Source organism: Arvicanthis niloticus, chromosome 5, assembly GCF_011762505.2.
Source record: "Arvicanthis niloticus isolate mArvNil1 chromosome 5, mArvNil1.pat.X, whole genome shotgun sequence".
Classification (NCBI taxonomy): domain Eukaryota; kingdom Metazoa; phylum Chordata; class Mammalia; order Rodentia; family Muridae; genus Arvicanthis; species Arvicanthis niloticus.
In genome coordinates this window covers 87,467,962-87,489,493 of record NC_047662.1, presented here as the reverse complement: position 1 = coordinate 87,489,493, position 21,532 = coordinate 87,467,962, and the positions used below count along the sequence as shown (strand labels likewise).

General features: G+C 44.7%; 1 protein-coding gene across 6 annotated transcripts in view; it reads left to right on the top strand.

Moving 5' to 3' along the window:
• Window positions 1-21,532, top strand: part of Palm2akap2 (PALM2 and AKAP2 fusion) — a 422,795-nt gene that overhangs the window by 106,615 nt on the left and 294,648 nt on the right. For 5 of the 6 annotated variants that reach the window (XM_034502158.2, XM_076934918.1, XM_076934917.1 and 2 more), the window contains exon 2: window positions 20,688-20,733. In XM_034502158.2, the coding sequence (XP_034358049.1) occupies window positions 20,688-20,733 (46 nt within the window). Of the gene's footprint in view, window positions 1-17,809; window positions 17,825-20,687; window positions 20,734-21,532 lie in introns of those variants that run through there. The other variant, XM_076934916.1, reaches the window with a different exon arrangement.

The following is a 21,532-nucleotide window of genomic DNA, read 5'->3' as shown; positions in this document are numbered from 1 at the left end:
AAAACACAGGGTTTATTTTGTTTTGTTTTTTAGCATTTCATATTACTTGAGATGTAGCTAGCTTTTAGTAGTTTTGAGTACCTTCATATTAAACACTTAGGGGCAAAGATTTTATTAAGAATCACATACATGAGAAGGATTGTGGGAGGGGGTGACTGGGAGAAGAAAGTGAGCAGAATGCAAAGTAAGTAAGTTAAAAAAAAACTTTAAAAAAAGAATCACATACTTAACTTTTTTTTCTCATAGTCAATGGATAGTTAAATATCTAATAACCTGGACTGAAATAAAAACTGTTTGATGTCTGGCATCTCCACCACACATGAAGTGATCACTGGTTTCCACCATTACTAGCTCCCATAAACACAAAGTTCTTCATGAAAATCTTCACACACACACACACACACACGCACACGCACACGCACACGCACACACACACACACACACACACACACACACGCAAGGTGATGTGGTCCCATACAGAACTCTAGGCTATGCTCTCATGGCTCAAAGGACTGCTTGTCACATAGAAAATTATGAAAATGTGTCCTGATCTTTAGAGTCTATAAATCTGTATGCTATGCGTAGTGACCCCAAAGAGGGAGTCCGTTATTCTCAACCCACTCAACCATCAAACAAGCAAAAACAAACAAGCCAGCCCAGGGTCTTCTAGAGCCTGCTAGAGCTTAAACACCAACCCCATCATTTACAAAAACTAGCGCCAAGGTTCATAAAAAAGGAATGGTATACGGCCACAAAACTTAGCAATAACGCAAGGGATGGATCCCAGACTTCTCTCCTTTTCCATGATTTAGTTGTTTGAGCCTTTATTCATTTAAAGTTTGTTTTTGAATGTGTAACACACTCACATGACTCAGAATTTAAAGGCGCAAAAGTTGTATTAAACGTCCCTCCCATCTTTACCTTTTTGCTTGTTCTCATAAATCTACTCTGGTCCAAGTTCCCTTCCTGGAAATGGTCCCAGTGCATCAGGCAAATATACACACTTACTCTCCATCACTGCCTGCATTATTACTTTTCTTGTTGCTGTGACTAAATATCCAATAAAAACAACTTGAGGGAGAAAGTGGTTATTTTGGCTCACAGTCCAAAGGGATACAGCCTACTGTAGTAGGGAAGAGATGTGGTCTGGTCATACCAACAAGACGAGAGAGTGTTAGCCGGGGCTCAGCTCACTCTCTCCCCTTTCCATTTTTGTGGAATCTGAGACCTCACCCAGCCTGTGAGATAACACTGTTCACTTCCTGGTGGCTCTTCCCTCCTCAGTTAGAACTGTCAAGACTTTCACAGATCTACCACAAGAGGTGTGTCCATCAAGGCTGTCCCAGATGTAGCTGGGTTTCCTATCCTCTCATTAACACCATATTCACAAATGTGCTAAGTTTCGCTGGCCCAATACGTGCAGGATGCACTACTGTCTCCATCTTAGCCTCTGCCGCGTGACCATCATCTTCTTGTGCTGATTTGTAGCTCCTGTTTTGCATTCCTTTCCCTGGCTTGTTTTTTCTCTCCCAGACTGTTGATCCACTGGTTCACTGAAAGGAAACTAACTCACTGATTATAGTAAAAGTTAGTGTCTTTTTATAGATCTAAGAGCTACTATATTTTTCTGTGAGACTGAAGACAAAACCTAGCGTTCCTTGCATGCTAAGCAAGCATTCTATTGCTGAATTCTCTTTTTATTTTGATTCAAGGTCTCATTAAGTTGCCCATGGTGGCCTTGAACTCTCTCTTAGTCCAGGCCACCCTCTACCTTTCCATCTTCCTTGGCCTCTAGAGTAGCTGGGCTTATTGACCTACACCATCAGGCTTGGCCTGATCTTTTCTTTCCTAATTTATGAGGTTACCCACAAGTTACAGGACTGTATTATCAGGCAAAAAAACAGAGAGCTTTCCTTCTTCCACTGTCCTTATGTAGGCCTCCAGCAGAAGGTATGGCCCAGATTAAAGGTATATCTCATCATGCATGTACTTGGAACTTAATCTGTCCCAAGGTGGCCTTGAACTCAGATATCTGCTTTCCTAGGTCTTCTAGGATTAAAGGGTCATACTACCATGCCTGGGCCCAAGTTTTTCATGCTCACTGTGCCTCAAGATCTGGATCAAAAGCTTATGTAATGCCATGTTAAGATCTGGGTCAGAAGCCTTATCTTCCAGCCTCAAGATCTGGACCACAGGTGTGCCTTCCATTTCCGGATTACAGTTCATTCCAGATGTAGTCAAGTTGACAACCAGGAATAGCCATCACAAGAACCTAGATTTTTCCCCCCCTGTTCCCAGTGTCTTACACTTGAATATCTTCTAATGGTATGGTCCTTTGTCCCTTTCCATAGAATGAAGGGACAGTTTGTAAAAGCCATCTAACAGCCAACTGTTTTTTCCTGGGTAGCCCAAACCTAAAACCTTGGTGTTCATGTTAATCATCTGCCTGCAGAGCAAGATAATGGGAAATATGCATCATTCGATTTCTGGCAAATATGTCATTATGTTACAGCTTCTAGAAATAGAAAAAAAAGAGCCAAGCATGGTGGCACACATTTGCATCCCAGCACTGAGAAATAGAGGCTGGAGGAGTAAGAGGTCAAAGCCAACCTCAGCTACAGAGGTCAGGGACAGCCTCTGCTACATAGTTTGATGCCAGCTTGGACTTCATGAAACTTCATCTCAAAGGGCCCAAACAAACAAACAAATAGAAATATGGTTAAGCTTATAATAGATTCTGCAAGTCATGCATAAACATGTTGAGTTTAATATATTCTTTGTAGTTGGTAGATAAGAAAATAAATAATGATGAGCTGAAGTCTGTCAGATCTAGATAAATGGAACCTCCTCGCTGAAATGCCTCTTGAGTCTCCCGAATGGATAGTTCCCTTGCTTTTGAATTTCCAGAGGACTTTGGCCCTTTTAGTGGGCTATGAAAGTCTGTCTTCTCTTGTGGTTAGTTACACATAACTGTTCTCAAAGTACAGCTCATTTCTTACTTCAATCACAGATTTTTTTTTCTAAAAGAAGTTTTAAAAGTCCTAAACCATAATTTTCTTTTTTAAACGTTAGAATCATTGATGCTTAATTTAGACATAGTAAAATTTGCCCTTATTAAGCGTCTAGGTCACTAAGTTGGAAGCAGTGTCTGGAGATGCATGATCAACCCCCGAAGCCAAGATTCAGAATGATTCTACCTTTACACAATGTCCCCTTGGGCCCGAGTTGTCAAGCCCCTACCTCCACCCTGAGCTCCCATCAGTCACCAATTTGATTTCTGCCCTGGTGGCTTTGCCTCTTCCAGAATGTCTTATAAGTCATGAATTTTTGGAGCTTCGTGTGTCTATTTTTATCCTCAGCCACAGTACTTTCCAATTAAACCCTTGGGAAACAATTCCCTCCTGGCTCTGTGGAATTTAGGCTGAGTAGCCTAGTTCACAGAAGCCATGCCAGTGGTTTAGACAGCTGTCACAGGGAGGAGCAAAGAGCAAGGGCAGGGAGGGTGTGTCACCACAGACTTGGAGGCAGAGCAGAAGCGAAGCTTAGTATGTATTATGATATTCTTTACTTTGAGGAGTTACTTTGCACAGAGCGTTTTTTAGAATCCCCATGACAACCTTAGTAGGATTCGCTGTTACTCTTCCTCTGCAGATGGGGATGCTGTGGTTCATGACATCCTAGCACTATGCCAACTAACAGAATGAACTATGGTTTAAAGGACTTTGCTCTGTTGACTGGTTCAGGCTTCTTCTTCCTTTGATTCTAGTGACAGTGATTTATGGTGCACTGGCATAAAGTTAAAAAAAAAAGAGGTTCCGTTTCACTCACCACATTGAACCCCAAACTAGTGATATGTCCTGTATAGTAAAGCTCATTAAATGATATTACATCAACCACTACCCAGCCTTCTATCCTTCCGAGGTAACTGCATGTATTTCCCAGCTCCATTCTCCCAGTTCACTGGGTAATTTTTGACTACTGTATTTTTCTTGTTTTTATTAAATACACAAACTCAAATCATCTTTGGGTTCTCTGTGATTTTGTGACAGGAACAAACTGTCAGAGCACATTGCATGGAGTGGGAGTGTGTCTCCACCTTTCCCCTATTGAAGTATCATTTGAACAAAGAATATGGACTGTGCTCATTAAAGCCCATGCCAGACGCCAGGTTCAGTTAATCATTGCTTGTTATGTTCTTTCTCTAGACCACAAGAGTAAGACTCAACAATCAAGTCAGATGAACTAAATGTGAATGCCTAGGAATAACTGTAATAAGTATTTTATGCCTAGAACCTATTTGAATAGGATTAGGTTATGTATGAAAGTACCAAGATAAATGGCTACTTTTATCTTATGATAATTTAACACAAGAGATGAATCAATATGGTTAGATGCCAAATATCTCCTCAAATAACATTATTGCTCTTGTAAAAGCAACTTGTATTGTTGGAAACAGAGCCTGTAATGTTTGAAAAATGAGAGCAGATAGTTATGTTGGGAATGAGAACAGAATGTGTCACTTTTCGGGATGCTCTAAATGACACCTAAGGACAGAGATGAAACAATGTCTAGATTTTCTATTTGTCTTTATTGTTTCTGCTGGAACCCTTGATGTTCCTTGCCTCATAGACACATTGCTCCAATCTCTCTATGTGCATGGCTTTCTCTCTATAGCTGTGTGTCTCCAATCACTCTCTTCTTCCTCTTATATATATCCATCCTTGGCTTTAGGATTTACCCTAAATTCAGAAGCCTTAACTTAATTAGATCTCCGGACCCTGTTTTCCAAATTCCAATGTTCATACTTATATTCCAAGGTCTTATTGTCAGGCTGGGCATGGTGGCACACTCTGGTGATTCCAGCATTTACAGGGAAGGGAGGCAGGAGGATCAGATTCTATGCCAGTCTGGACTACATAACATGAGCCTCCCAAGAGAATCTGACTCTCTCATGCATGCAATTAAAATAATATTCTTCCCTCAGTCTTCACAGCAATCCATTCTCAGTATAGTAGTCCACGATCCTTCTGAAATAGTCCTTTGCTCACACCCTTCAGCATCTCCTATTGCCTCTGGAAGAACATCTGAAAACTGAGTTCTGGGACCACATGGAACTACAAAATGAATTCTGAACTAAATTGAACCATGTATGGTTAGATACTCTGACCAGTTAGTTATAAGTGGGGAGGGATGCAGTGACTTCAGGGTCTACAGCTGTGTTGTATAAATTATGAACAGCTGTGCATCTGAACAGTACTCATTGGCATGTCCAAAGTCGCTACTGAAAAGCTCGTGCTAGCTCTCCAGAGATTTATGATTCTTCTCATTTTCCAATGACCTAAGTTAAATAAGCCCCCTTGGGAGTAGATAATCAGTGGTCCTCATGCCTTATACTTCAGGATGAATAGTTAAGTAGAGCCTGTGGATGCCTAAGCTTCACCTTGGGAGGTTCTGATAAAGTTAGTCTTGGGGCAGGATCAGTAACTAGGGGATAGTTTTTTTAAATGCAAATTCTGGGGTGGCAAGGTGGCTCTGTTTGGTGTAATGCTTGTCACACAAGATTGAGGACCTGGGTTTGAGTACCCAGAACCCACATAAAAAAAATCAAGTATGGCAATGTATGCTCACAATACCAGTGTTGGAAAGGTAGATACAGGAGGATTCCTAGGATTTGCTTGCCCAGCTTAGCTGGACTGGTGAGTTCTGGGTTTTGTCAGAGACTGTGTCTCAGAGTACAAGGGAGACAGTGATTGTAGATGGCATCTGTCAGTCTTTGGCCTCTATGAGCACACACTCCTGGGTACACACACACACACACACACACACACACACACACACACACACATGCAAATTCTAACCCTACTTTACTTGCTGGTTTTGTGTGTCAACTTGACACAAACTGGAGTTATCACAGAGAAAGGATCCTCCTTTGAGGAAATGCCTTCATGAGATCCAGCTCTACCGCATTTTCTCAATTAGTAATCAAGGGTGGGTGGGTGCCATTCCTGGACTGTTAGTCCTGGGTTCTATAAGAAAGCAAGCTGAGAAAGCCAGGGGAAGCAAGCCAGTAAGCAGAACCTCTCCATGGCCTCTGCATCAGCTCCTGCCTCCAAGTCCCTGCCCTGTGTGAGTTCCTATTGTGACTTCCTTTGGTGATGTACAGCAATGTGGAAGTGTAAGCTGAATAAACCCTTTACTCCCCAACTTGCTTCTTGGTCATGCTGTTTTGTGCAGGAATAGAAACCCTGACTAAGACACATACCATGGGACTTTAGAACCATAGACAGTTATTAATTCTTCATCTCTGAAAGGGAGGAGATTATTCCTCTTCATAGGACTCTATTGGGTTACTATGGTGATAGAGGAGCTTGATACCAACAAACACTTTGCTTAGTATGTTACCTGTTATCACCAACACTACCATCATGAAAGACAGTAGTTGTTCTTAATCCTGACTGAATGATAAAGTCACCCGGGTAATTGAAGGACAGATATTTGTGTAGTCTGGAGAGTGTCTTGGGTAAGGTAATTTTTAATCAACCACAGTCAAGAACTGGTGCGCAATGGCCATGGTACTTCTCTCCTTGAATGCTGTTGCTAAAATTCCTTCCCTGGAAGAGCAATGAACAATGTTCACACATGCACACACCCCATTAGACCAAAGAGTGACCCCTCCCCATAGTTCTCCTTGAGGATTTAATGCATTTATTGGGCTTCCTTACAGAGCATGGGTGTTGGGCTACAGTGCATAGGGAGGAACATGGGTGACTTCTAAATAGCCACAGTAGAAATCCTTATCCAGCCTGCATGAGGGCTTCCCCACAGCCACACAGATGAAGCCTCTCTCCCTGGCCTTCCTTGGCCTATATACTCTAGCCTCCTCTATACCACAAGGTGATACATCATTAGGACAAAGTTGCATACAAGTAGCTGTGAGGAAGGTCTGCATACTCATTGGTCCTCCTTACTCCTCATTCTCTCCATCTCTAAGGAGATGTCAATAACCCACAGACCTAATTGTGATGGACTCTCAAAAGCAGTAGTCACCCTGGATCTCATAAAGATGGTGGCAGTGTTGTTCAGAGAATAGAACCAGATAGTAGATGCGCATATGAATCATGAGAAGACCTTCTAAAACCTGATTCATTGTCAGTGGGTCTTGGATTGCTGACCATCTGCATTTGAAACATGCCTTGAAGTAATTTTGCCGTTCATGGGCCCCACTGAGAGCACCCAAACATTAGAATTGTGGTGGGAGAGAAACTCTGGGGCCTGAGAGACACAGCTCACGAGGCCAGAAGTTGGTGTCAGCACAGCTATTGATTGTGATGGAGGCCATGTGGCTCTTGATCATACCCAGACCTGCAACATGCCTGACATAACTCTGAGCTGAAAGCTGCCTCAGCCCCTATCGAAACAGCTAGATCCCAGGAAGATGCAGGCAGGCAGATTCTCTCTTGTTTCTCTAATCAGATCAGGCAATTGTACACTCACGACCATACCCTGGAGTCTTTTCAGAAAGCATTTAAGAAAAGCTTACACACTTAGCACTTAGTTCTGCAGATTGTGGGGCTCTGGGTCACCAGTTTTACCCATAAAAGGGCCATTTGTGCATCAAGCTGCTGAGCCAATGACTCTCCCAAGAGAGAATGGTAGTGTTGTTTCTGTATTTGGCACAAATGACTTGAGTGTTTTCCAAACATCATTAGATGCCAAAGTTCCTTGCTTTTGTTTTAGTACAGGTGTAATGACTCAGAGGCCCATAGCCAATGCAGGCAGGAGAGGAGAGGAAGGTTAACAGGCAGCGCTGGCTCTGCATCCTTTTGCTAACTCAGTGTCATTTCTTCACTGCAGCTTTCCCAGGGTTCAAGCTGTGAGCAGAGGCCTCTCCAGTGACTGCTCTCTGGTGTGGTGTGCATGTGCGTGTGTGCATGCGTGTGTGTGTGGGGGGGGCTATGCAATGAGCAACATCATGAAAAGACTCTTAGTGCAAAGCTGGTAGGATCATCACTGTTGCTCATTTGAGTAGCAGATTGCAGAGACCAACTCTCTGAAATCCTGTCTTGGGTTTTCACTTTACAGTGTAAAAATCCCAGAGCTAGAGTCAATAGTAAGTTTTGTCTTGTCTTATCTTTTTTCTTTTCCTTTCCCTTTCCCTCTTTCTTTCTTTCTTTCTTTCTTTCTTTCTTTCTTTCTTTCTTTCTTTCTTTCTTTCTTTCTTTCTTTCCAGTACATAATCTCACTTTTCTCCTCATCACTAGAAAAATGAAAAACAACATAGACCTTTTCATGGACCCCATAGGGCAGAAATTACTACTACTGTTCCTTTACTAAGGATGGTAGTGGGAATAGAGAGACAAGTTACCTGTTCTAAAAATATGATACTGGTATTGAACCCAGAGTTTTCTGGTACCATACACTCTTTTTTTTAAATTACAGTTATCTATCTATCTATCTATCTATCTATCTTTATTCTCTCTCTCTCTCTCTCTCTCTCTCTCTCTCTCTCTCTCTCTCTCTCCCCTGGGGTGATGGTAGTAGTAGTAGTAGTAGTGTGTGTGTGTGTGTGTGTGTGTGTGTGTGTGTGTGTGTAGCATGTTTATGTAGCTCACATGCAAAGGCCAAAGAACAGACTTTGGGCCTGCTGAGCAATCTCTGGTCCTCTCGTGAGCATGCTGCTAAGAAGCTTTACAAGCTTTTATGAGGGTGCTGGGACACGCCAGGCACAGGCTTGTAACACAGGCTTATAACCCATGTCTGCTAGTTAACTTTGTGTCAGCTTAACACAGAGCTTGGGTCACCTGGAAAGAGCAGCCCCAATTAAGAAAATGCCATTACATTGGTCTGTAGGCAAGACTGTGGGTACATTTTCTTGACTAATGATTGATGAGGAAGGAATATGAGCACTGGGACAGAGACACCCCTAAACAGGTTACGGTATAGGGAAGCCACCAGGGGAAGCAAGCCAGGAAGAAGCATTCCCCTCTGGCTTCAGCTGTGGTTGGCCATGGTGGACTACATTTGTGAGCCCTTTCCTCTCCAGGTTGCTTTCAGTCATTGTGGTTATCCCAGAACATCTGAGTCACCATGTCAAACACTACTGACTTCCTTTTCTAAATGAGGGAATAAGCCTGAGAGAAAGGATTCTGTTTCCAGGGTTACACGGTCACATGTCCAAGTCACTGCTCTCTGTAAGCATCCAGGCTGTAGTTTGAACTTCTAGAGTCCCTGTTGTTCCTCCCATGTCTCCTGTATCCTCTGCTGGGGACTTTGGATTCTTACACCTTGCTGTACCTTTCCTCCTTTAGGCAAGGGTGTGGTTTTCTGGAGCTTCTGGTCGTTAATTCTATCAGTACACATTTGGCCTTTCCAACCCTAATGCCACAGACTTCCTAGGAGTTCCTTTTGCTATGGATGACAGCAGCTCCACAGGCTGACATTGTTTTGACCACTGTGATACACAGCTCCAAGGATCTCTTCTACTCATTCTTGCTTCCTTCCCTCATCTCTAGCAGCCAGGTAGCGCTTCACTTTCTACACAGTTCCACCCCTCAGATGGTCCGGGTTTGGCTCAGCCATTCAAAGTCATTCCTGCCCTGTCCTGCCATGATGATATCCTTGCTGCTTGCCCAATATCCAGAGCACAGACATATCTCAAAGGCTGCCTCATCATTGGTCCCTCAACCTGAACATCGCCCCCTCCCTTGTGTTTGCATGACTTCATGCTTCTTGTAGCCAAGTCTTCCTCCCACACCTAAACTGGCACCCATGACACTCCCTCACTTTCCTGCATAGTTTTCTTCAGAAAGTCTTTGAAGATAATACTAACCGTATTATAGTGATAGCTCTCTGCTTTGGGCCACTGTCTCCTTTCCCTGAGTGTAAGTGCAAAAAAGCCACTCGTTTCAGAAAAAAAAAAAAAAAGACAATAATATATCATATAAAATATAGGCTCAGGGTTGGAGAGATGGCTCATTGGTTAGATCCAGTGCTCTCTTCTAGTGTGTTTAAAGATAGCTACAGTGTACTCATATACATAAAATGAGTAAATAAATCTAAATATATATTAAAAGATAAATAAACAAATAAAGTACAGGCCCAATATGTATGCCAAGATGGGAAGACAGATGGTAGAAGGAAGGGAGAGAGGGAGGGAGAAGAAAGGACCAAGGGAGATGAAGGGAGACATTGACTCAGTTAACTGTTATTTGAGATCTATTCCTGGGAAATGATGAAGTATTTCAAAAGGAAGGAAGCTAGATGCTCCCAACATCTCACAAGGGCACATCGTTCCAGCAAGTTCAGCATCTGATATGATAGCAAATGCCACTTAGAAACTGAGCAACTGCAGGCTTCTCTGTGCCTCAATCTCCTCTTCCAGAAAATGGGGATAAGTAAGAACATCATTGCCTTCCTAGAGATGTTCTGAAGATGATATTAGTTAACATTTGCCAACACTTAGAGTGGACTCGGGGACACAGTACCATGTGCATATGAAGTTTTAAAAAAATGATTTCAATGCAAAAAAATTTATCCAATCTTCAGTTCAAGCTTTTACTTCATTTAGAAAAATATTTGCAAACTCAGATTTTTATTTGAGTCAATTTGTCTCTCTGTCTTATTACAAGTCATAAAAACACCAGCTTGGCTCTTGTTAAAGTATAAGGGCAAATACACGTCTTGGCCCAGCCCACTCTCGTGGTCATATTCTTATCAAATGACTGGCTTTTGAGGCCAGGGCTGCTGCATTGTTTTATCAATAATGAGATTATCAAGTGTCGGGTTTTTCTTTGCTCAGTGGGCAAGTGTGAAATCTCAGCTGCTCTGTGGTTGGTGATGGCTGGGGATTTGAAACCAGATACCTATTGTCGCTTGCCTCATTGGGTCACCACCTTGGAAGACTGCTGTCCCCTTATTAATGCTGCATTTGTTTTGGCTTGAACCAAGCTAACAGCGCCCTTAATTCAGTGACAGACTGTTTTCCTTGGAAGCCCAAGGTTTTGAGAGCCCAATGGTTTTGAATCTAGCTCTGGATTTTGGCTGGAAGTTCCTAACTGGAACTTTCCCCAAAAGCAGTTGGGGGAGAACGCTGGGCAGGCCTTCGGAGAGGAGATTTTCGGTGTTGGAAGCTCTTCGTAAGCTCTTGGTGCTTAACGAAGCGGAACCTAACACTGCTTGAGAGAGAGATGGACAAACCGTATGATTACGGTGTCAAGGCCGCCCTGGGTTTTATTTAAATGAGCTCTCTTTTTGTTTTATTTTTGTTTCCACTTAGAACAGAAAACAGTTCCAAGCTAATCTTAGGAGGTGAGAGAGAGAGAGAGAGAAATTTCCCCTGCCTTGAGAAACTGCACAGAACTCAAGGCTGGAGGACCCAAGGCTGGGTGAAGATTGGGCGATAGAAAGCTTTGGTTGGAAGGCCAGTGGAGGAAGCCTTCCTAGGGAGGGAATTTGCTGCCCCCACCCCCAGTCTTTCTCTACTAAGCTGTTACTGGGGACCAAGGATCCACTTAGAGCACAGACAATGAGTGGGCACCTGGTCCCCATTGGCTGGATCTAGGACCACCTGCTGAGCAGGTGTTTCTCAGCCTTCTGAATGAGTGACCAAGGCAAGCATCCAGGTTCTTAGTGACAACACCACCATCCTTGTCCTATAATATTGTAAGTTCTGGAGAAGAGATTTCTGTTTGTTTGTTAGCTTCTTAAAAGTGCACTTCGAAGGACTCAAGAGAGTTCCCGAAACTCGAGAATCTATGCATGAAGTGCTGCCTGTATCTGGAGAAAGAGCTCGTCATCCCCAACAGTCTCAATGGGATTCCAGCCTTACCCATTCCTGCCTTAAAGCTTAGAGACACTCATTTAGATGGAGAACTAAAAAAAATGAAACAAAACAAAAATGTTTTAATCAAAAGAAAGGAGAAAGAGACATACACAGAAAGATAGGAGGGAGGGATGGAGGGAGGGAGGGAGGGAGAGAGACAGGAGACAGAGAGAGCCAGAGACAGAGAGAGAGACACACACACAGAGAAGGGCCGGTGAGATGATTCAGTGGTAGGACACTTGACTCTGGATGGTGCAAGGCTTACAGCCTAGGTTCAGTCCTAGAACCCAAGTGAAGTGAGAGGACAGGACTGTCCCCACTAAGTTGTCCTCTGAGCTCCACATACATTTCGTGTCATGCAAACCAACACATACTGCTCTGTTCTCTCTCTCTCTCTCTCTCTCTCTCTCTCTCTCTCTCTCTCTCTCTCTTTCTTCCTCTCTCTCTTTCTGCCATGTCTGTCTCCTCCTATGCCTCCTCCTAGCTTAAGTAGCTTCCTTATGAACAACCATCACGGTGGCTTGTGAGACAAGATCCTGACAAGATCGCCTTCAAAGCTTGACTTTGTGGTTCTTGGAGTTAAGAAGGAATGACAAGCGGAGCCATGAGTTTGCCAGTGGCATATTCTGTTAGGAATTAGGCGGGATAACCACTTCTTCCCCAAGGGACAGACAGACATACTCTGAGTGGGTGGGATTTCAGGAACTCTGTGAAGTTAACAAGAGGAGACTTGGGACATTAGAAGGAGGAGGGGGAGGCTGCATTCCAGGCATAGCTCACCGTATGAGAAAGCACCAAATTTGGAGTGCTACAAACAGATGAAGAAGGTGTCAAGTTCTCTGGGGAGGAGGAGAGGGTACTGCAGACCAAATATGGGGGAAAAACTCTGGCAAGAGTCTTTGGTGGCTTAGTTGAGGTTAAAACAAAGGAGAATCTTGGGGACCCTGCCCTCACTTATCTTAACTAAGAGAAGGGTGTCTCACAAAATATGGAGGCAGAGTTCAGACAGAAAGACACTACCTGTTCTATGGGAAAGCCTGATGCCCCGTCAGAGAACACTCTGGTCACAGGGAAGGCTACCTGTTGCAGTGACTTGTCCTGTCCATTTGCAAAGATGCTATAACAGGAGCTGGCTTTGGGGTGAATGAGAGATAAGGAATTAGAGAACTAAGTGGGAACAGGGTACAAAGAAGGGAAACAGAACAACCACAGGAGGCGCCCCTGCTCTAAGATGGCTCTGCCACCTTCTACCCAGTGATGACTGCACAGCATTCTATTCTACCCCGACAGTGGGACACAGCATTCTCCTTTTGTGCACCCACCCTAGTGAGCTGCTCCTCAAACAACTGCAGTGGTACTTCCAACAGGGAGAGAGAGATCAACTCTTCATCAGCAACCTTGGGGACAGACACTGCTGTCCCAAGAGAGGCCTGGAGAGCTGCAGATTCTCCATTTCCTGAAGGGCTGGGTCAGACTTGGAAACTCACAGGAGTCTGGGAATTGCTTTCTCCAGATCTGGAGTCTGGTTCCTGTTCATGCCTCTCCTAGAAGGAAAGAAGTACATATGCCTTCCACCGTCAGTCAGCTTGGGACCTGTGCTCAGGGTGTGGGGAAGGTTTCCTCAGAGTGCTGGCTCCCTGCCTTTTTCCAGGGAGCTCCCTGGTGCTTCTGGCTCCCCAACAGGCAGCCGCCTTTGTGTCTACAACTTTTTCTCCCCACCTCCTCAAGTATGCCTTCCCCTCTAGTGGGATAAATTTAGCCCTTGAATGAATGCAGAAAGAAGAACACGGGGAAGCAAGTGCATGCCAAATAGCATTCAAATATAGGCTTGGCACGCACACAACGGGCCTAAAACAGAGGCAAGATTTTCTGTTTCTTTCTCTGCCTTTCTCTGTTTCTCCAATCGCATCCTCAGACCACTGTAGCCTTTTCTGCAATTCCTTAAGCTGACTAAATGTGGAAACCAGGATGTAGGGCTACTTGTCTTTAGTTTCTTATGACTTAGGGGTCATCTAGGAGTCAAAAAAAGCCCCAGATGCCCATGATAATTTCCCTTTCCTGCTTCAGTTCTCTTAGAGAGCTAGCCAGAGCTCAAAGCACCTTTTTTTTGTCTTCTGTAAAGGCACAGACTTTTATCCTACTGGATTGAGCCTAGGCAATTGCATGAACATGTCCCCAGTATTCATCATATCCCCAAGTCACTAACTGTGCTGGTTAGTACTTTTGTCAATTTAACAAAAGCTAGAATCATTTGGAAAAGGGGACTTCAACTGAAATAAACAAACAAAAAAACATGCTTCCATCAGATTACCTGTAAGCAAGTCTATGGGGGCCTTTTTCGGGCAGATATTGATACGGGAGGGTTCAGCCTGATGGAGGCAGATCCCCTCCTGAGTAGAAGGCCCTGGGTAGTATAAGAAAGCAAGATGAGCAAGTCATGGGATCCCATCCAGTAACCAGCATTCATCCACAATCTCTCCCTCAGTTCCTACCTCCAGGACTGCCCTGCTTGAGTTCCTGCCCTGACTTCCCTTCGTGATGGGCCATGACCTGGAAGTTTGCAATGAAATAAATCCCTTTGCTCCCCAAGCTTCTTTCAGTCATGGTATTGTATTATAGCATAGAAAGCTAACTAGGCCTCTGACTTTGGAATCTTATCTTTCATTCTGGCCCTTTATCCTACAGTTGTAGCAAGAAGCAGGTAGGCAACTGGCTATCCCTATTCCAAGTCTACAAACGAAGAATCCATCCCTAATGTACAGATAGGAAAGAAAGTCTAGAGCACAGAAGTGGCTGTTGTGTGGTCATACTCAGTGGCAGTTAGCACGAGGGTCTGGATTTGAGCTTTCTACTCCAGGCTGCTCTGGGGAAAGTTACCTTGTCCAGGGAGCTGTGGTTGAGCATCAGTAAGGAGTGACTTTTGAGACTGTTTGGTTGACTCCTTTGAATGAAATGGGTACTGAGAGGAGATAGCCTCTGCTGGTGGTGGGTGCTGAGGTTAGGCTATTCCCAGCTTCACTTTTGGTTCCCCAGCCATTGGATCAGACAGAATCGCAGTGGCAGGCCACCATCTCCCCACTGCCAAGCCCGCAGGAAATCTCTCCCCTGGTCAGCAGTGCTGACTTGTAGAATGCACGGGGGCATTATAGAATAACGGATAATAATGAAAATGTCGATGACCACACTACAAAAAGGGATTCCATGCTGACAGGGCACATCATGGGCATTGTGCTAGGACAAACTGGACTGGCTTCTAAGCTCTCTGTGAAGCCAGTGACCCAACTATGTCTAGTGGCATCAGATCATCAGGCTAGGGTAGACCTGACCTTTCCAGAGATCTTTCTAGTTTGTAACTAATTCACCCTTAAACCTGGAATCAGTTCTACAGCTGAGCACTTTTACTACAAAGGCTTGGGCTCTTTCCTCAAATACAGAAATAATTATTTTCTCCTAGGACTTAGTGTATCACCACTTAAGAATTCTCTTCCGGGGCTGGTGATGTAACTCAGTTGGTAAACTGCACCCCTAGCATGCTTAAAGCTTGGGGTTCAGTCATCAGCACCATGTAAAAAGAAGGATGGTACCACACACTTGTATACCCATTCAGAAGGTGGGGGAAGGAAAAAAAATTAAAGTATCTTCTTATATAGATTTATTAAATTAACTGATTCCAAAAGATGATGATAGGCATATATTAATCATTAGAAGGAGAATCCCATAAAGAAATTTCTGGAGCTTGAAAGCTGGCTTATTGATTAAGAGCACTTTCAACTCTTCCTGAGGACCTGCATTTTGTTCTCCACACCCATGTGTATGATAGCTCACTACCATTCAGTTCCAGAGATTCTGACGTCTTTTTCTAGCCTCTGAAGATACGAGCACTCATGTGGTACATGGGCATGCATGATTACAAAATCTTATATATATATATATATATATATATATATATATATATAATGAATTAAGGAAAGAATCTTTTTATTTTAAAATGCATTAAAATGATGTTTGGATAAAACCAAGTCATTGAATCAATCTGGTCTCTGGACCTTTGACTATAGCAATGATTACACGGAGTCCTTAAGACTCACCACATCTGGAGCACCAGCTGTGGCCCATACAAGTCCTTGACATCTATTACCCTATGTCTCACAACATCCTTATGAGATGCCCAAGATTCCAACTTGTCTTTACAACTCATGTCTATTATATGCCATGCCCACCTACTTCCTAATTCTATCTTTCAAAGCTTTTATTAACAAGACTATTCTGAGCCGACTTAGAAATAGTACAATATTGTCTGCAAATACATTGGAGTAAGGTACGTGTGGATGATTCTTAAACATCCAACACTAATTTCTGTTTACTGTCTTCATACCACCCTGTTTGAGCTAGCAACTCACATCAGTCAAATGGGAGTGCCACTGTCATAGCCAACAAGTAGAGAAGGAAGCCATCAACTAGATAACAGTGTTGGTGCCTAGCCACATCTCCTACCAAATATGCTTCGCAGAGGCCTTGGTCTTGAGTTGTACTTAAGTAGCTCCAGCCTACTCTGGCATGCTGCACTTTAACCTTTCTCTGTCTTCTTGCTCCATGGGGACTCCCTGTGTGTTTTATCATTTGAATCCACAGAGAAAAACAGCACATCCTTGAAGGCCCATCAAAGCGCTGATAACCTTAGGAGCCAAGGGGATACCAAGTGTGGTTTTCCTCCTTTGCATTCTGTGTAGCCATTATGTAAAAGATAATATATATGAATTATACAAAGAGGCTTAGTGATGGCATGTCCATGCATTTTGTGTAGTGTATTTTCGTTGTGTGCACACACCCCATTATCCTTTCTGTTCTTGTACCCTCCTTTCCCCTTCTATATCCCTGTTCTACATATTACATATGGTTTCAATGACCATATAGTCTTAAATAATCTCAGTCAAAAGAGAGTCAAGGCAAACGTTTCAGGAGATGCTGTCATGCCCTTCAAATCACTTTTATGTAAGGAAAGGTTGCTAATAAATTTCACACTCCTAACTACTCCCCAACAGGACATTGACTTTTCCTTAAAGGAAAGTCATTTCTCTTTTGGCTTACCAAGCTCCTGTTTTTCCCCACAGGGAAAATAGTCTGTGCTCATTTGCAGTCCCCAAAAGACTCCTGTCCTAAAATAGATTCCTGAAACTTCTATCAACAAAAACATTTATTTTGCATATCTACCATTCTGTATTCAGTCTGTGTGATGCTTTACAGTGTCACATCTATCAAAGAAACCATCCCACCACCTGGATTGTGCTATACAGCACAACTTAACAATCCCCCACAAGAACTACTGATTTGTGACACAGATTATGCATCACCATAACATATAATACTAAAGTTTAAATGTTTGGAAGGAAAATAGTATCTAATATAGCTGTGTCACTTGACTGTCAGATCTCTGTAACATCACACAATCACTTAATATTGACTAGCCAGCTACAAAGTGAATGTATGTTGGGGTGTAGCTTACTTAGTGGAGTGTTTGCCTAGCATGCACAATGTTGGATCCCTAAGATTCCATATTCCAGGCATGGTGGTGTGTGCCTGGAATCTTAGCAGCAGAGAATGGAAGCTGAAAGATATCAATTCGAGGCCATCCACAGCTACACAGTGAGTCTGAGGCTAGACTGGGCTATAAATGTCTGTGTTTATGGTGGGTTCAATGGTCTCCAAATGCTAGAATTTAGATTGGAAGGGAACAGTGCTGGGAGAGAAAATAGTCTCCTTCTGCTCGTTGGCTGAGCCTCAGCCATCCAATTCATGTGTCTTCCTGTTTTACTAGGGGTCTTTAGTTACAAGCAACTGAAGTGGATTCTGGTTGATAAACGAAGAAAAGAAAGGCACTCACATTGCATTTGGTAGCCTGGAGAATAGTTGAAGAGTCTATAGAAGAGACTTAGGTCATGGACAAGACCAAAAATAAGCTACCAGCCTGAAAAATTCTCAAAAATGCTGTCTCCAAACTTCTTGGTAGGTGCACGTGTTTGGTTAAATCCAGATTGCAGGCCATGCATAGCTTCTGGGAGATCTGGGGAAGCAGGTGTCTGGCATTTCCCCACTTCTGTGATGAGATGTGGTTTGCTTCTCATATGGTTTAAATGCGGGAACCCTCCCAAAGATTGGAAAGGGTTCACCAGTTGGGCAACTAAAAATAATCTGTGTCTGTCTCACTTCCTAACTGGCCTGAACCCAGTGTCAGGCATTCTAACTCCCTCCTTTCTTTGACTTGTTGCTGTATCTGCTTTGACAATCCCCAGTTCTGGGCGAGCATAATCATGGAGTAGTGGGTCTCAGATGCTGTAAAACCACTGAGGAAGTATGCGCAATTGGTCATGAGTCTTTGGTCCTGTAAATTTCATTAACAAAATGACTGTAAGTCCATCTGTAGTTCTCAGCTTGCCATATAGAAATTTAATTCTGTGCATGTGGTCATAAAATCCTAATGCAGACGGTTGCCTAAGGTCCTGTTTTTTTTTTTAAATATTTGTCTTCATATGTCTGGGCACCACATGTGTGCAGTGCTCACAGAGGCCAGAAGAGGGCATCGGATTCCTGGGACTGGAGTCTCACCCAGGTGTGAGCTGCCATTCGGGTGCTGGGAATTGGATCTGGAAGAGCCACCATGGCTCTTAACTGAGCAATCCCAGAATCCATATTTTAGTGTCACCCATTGCCCACAGTTCCACTATAAATCATTTCAAGCATTCAGATGCACCACCCTCCAGTTCCATCAGTGTCAATCACTTAGTTGCCAGGCCAACTAAGACAAAGCTCCCTAGCTACTCTGTAGAATTTCAACTCAAAATTTCTTCCTGTCCCTCCCTATTCCTCCCTCATTCTCTGCTGGATTCTTCTGCCGTTCCAAGGTGGAAGTGGTGAGGGATGGATGCTAACAAGAATGCCCTCTGGTCCAGCCTGAGATCACTCTGCCTAATGTGTACTTTCCTTTGCTCAAGCATCTCGCAAGTTTGATAGCCAGGTACTCTATATCCCTTCTGATCAAAAAGCCTTCTCTCTATTGACGACCTTCCTGTTCCTTCTGCACTTCCTAAGATCCGGAAAAGGTAGTGATTCCCCAGCACACTTTCTACCTCGTACCATTTCCTATCCCTCCTAAGCAGTTCCTGCTCTGGAATGACTGCTCTCCAGCTCCTCACTCCTGAAGCCTTTAGCTTCTTCTCAGCCTACTTTGTCCTGAACCACACAGAAGCACATGACCCCGATGCAGTTTCCTGTCCTCTTGCTGTAGCTTTTGGAATAAGTCTCCTAGTTTTCCCTTGTGTTCTTCAGATCTTCTACTTCATCTGTGTTCTTGGCTGACTTCCTCCCTGGTTTGATTTCTCATATTGGCTACCCTCAGTGATGGCACTGAGCACTGTGTCTCAACCCTGATTCTTCTGCTTTAACGTTCAGATGGCCCTGAAGAGTCAGTCACCCTTTCCTTTCTCACCTCCACTTCATCTCCCTTTGTGAAAACTAACTGGTGTTAAATATACACAATATACAACTCACTGTTTTAGCCATTTTTAAATATACAGTTCGGTGACTTTAAGTACAATCACCTTCTCCGGTGCCATCATTCCTGCCCCCAGCCTGACTCCCAAGAATCCGACCCAGGACTGACTCAATACAGGCTGGGCAAGCACTCTATAGGTGAGCTGGATTCCTAGCCTCCATATCGCTTCTTTTGGTGCCTTTTAAATTCATAGCTATATGGGAAAGGACCATTTCTTGTTAGCATGTTTTTCGGGGGGGCCTGTGCTGTCATCAGGGGGGCTTAGAGTTTAGTGCCTGACCTGAAGCTCGTGGGCTTCCCTCGTATTACAGGGGTTCCTCGACCACTTGACTTTTACGTGGGTGCTGGGAATATAAAGTTCAACCCACTGAGCTATCTCCCTAGGCTCCTAGCCACAAGCATTTTCAAGGATGTCTCTGCCATCATTTGCAATCCTTCACTTTTTCAGATAAGGAAAACTGAGGCTCAGAGTGATATAGTTGTCTAGGAAGACACCCAGGGCTTCAAACTCTGACCTGCCTACTGTTGGTGTGTCACCAGAAGGGTGGACTATCTGGTGATAAACCTTGCCCTTAAGGGCCCTACCATCTGAAGCACGTGGACAAGACAGCATTTATCTGTTGCAAATGTCCCCACGTGGAGCCTAAGCATCTGGAGCCAGCTAGAAGGAGCTGGGGATATTGGGTGGCCGCAGCCGGCATGTAAGGACACGTGCTGGGGCCCGCGTTCTGCCAAAGGCCCCTTCTGCTGGCATCTCTGCTCAGAGCAGAGGCGCCGCCTGGTCTTGTCTAGACCCTGAGCGCAGGTGCGCGCGGCCACCGAGGCGCACCAGCTGTGCGCCCCCCAACCTCCCCCAGCTCGCTAATCACAAGCGCCCCAGGTGCCCCACTCGCGAGCGACGGCGGCAGCCACGGGTCCCCCACACCCCAGGGGCGGAGCGAGGCGCAGAGACGTCAGGGCGGGGACCTAGCGTGGCCGAGCGCGCTCTCCCGGAGGCTGCGGGCGGCCCACGTCCCCGGCTGGCGCGGCCGGTGGTGGCGGTGGCGGTTGAGACTGGGATCTTGCAGTTCGCGGCGGCGCTGGGGCGCAGCCAGGCGGCCGCGCCAGTGGAGACCGAGGCTGAGCTCTGAGCCAGCCGTGCGCCGTGCGCGCAGCTTTGCCTGCCTCCCCCCACCCCCAAGGAGCAGACCCCACGCGCCTTTAGGCTGTCCGGGGGTCGAGTTGAGCCCCCCACGGGTGCCCTTTTATCTCCTTGGGTGACTACAGCGTGTGTTTTGTTTTTCTTCCTTCTTCCCCTGCCCGTGTGCCCTTCTCCAGGATGGCAGAGGCGGAATTGCACAAGGAGAGGCTGCAAGCCATAGCAGTAAGTCCACTTTTCATTTCATTTTCTTGCTCTATTGTCTGGGGTGGACGGGGACCTGTGGGCTCAGGGCCAGGGACATGCCAGCCTGGTAGCCTCAGGCCCTGTACTGGGGGTGAAAGTCTGTCCAGGCTTGGCGACGCTGCCTTCTGCCTTTATATGTCTGTAGACTAAATCCCTGGGGGCACACTTGAAACTAAAAAGATTTAAACATGGAAAATTGGCTTAGAAATAAGATGCTTATTGCCGCGCTTTAGGGATAGACTAAACAGAGGAGGGAGTGTGTGTGTGTGTGTGTGTGTGTGTGTGTGTGTGTTGTGGGGACTCCTGGAATATTATTACCCAGTGCCCTTAAGTACATTGCCTTCCAACTCCAAAGAAAGGAGAGAGTGGTGATCCATGGTGGCTATCTTCCTTTTCCTAGCCAGCTATCCAGCCAGCCAGCTGCGTGGTAGAACATCCTCCAGAATCCAGGAGTGCCGGTTTTCTTCCTCTATTTGACATTAACAAGGGCTCTGACACAGGCCACCACGCTATCGAGGGCAGGGGCGTCTGATAGCTGGGGACTGGAAGTAATATTTCAGGAGAGTCTCTTTCTCATGGGTGTGGATTATCTGAAAACCATTGATACAAAGGAGCATCTGGCTTTGGCAAAGTTCTGCACTTTCAGAGTACTGTACCATGTGCATCTTGGGTTAGGACAAACGCTGTCTGACACTGCCTCAGTTGGAGAGGCCTTGCCAGTTCTGCCAGTGTTCCACAGATGTGGTTTCCACTGGAGCCACCACAGCTGGATTATATA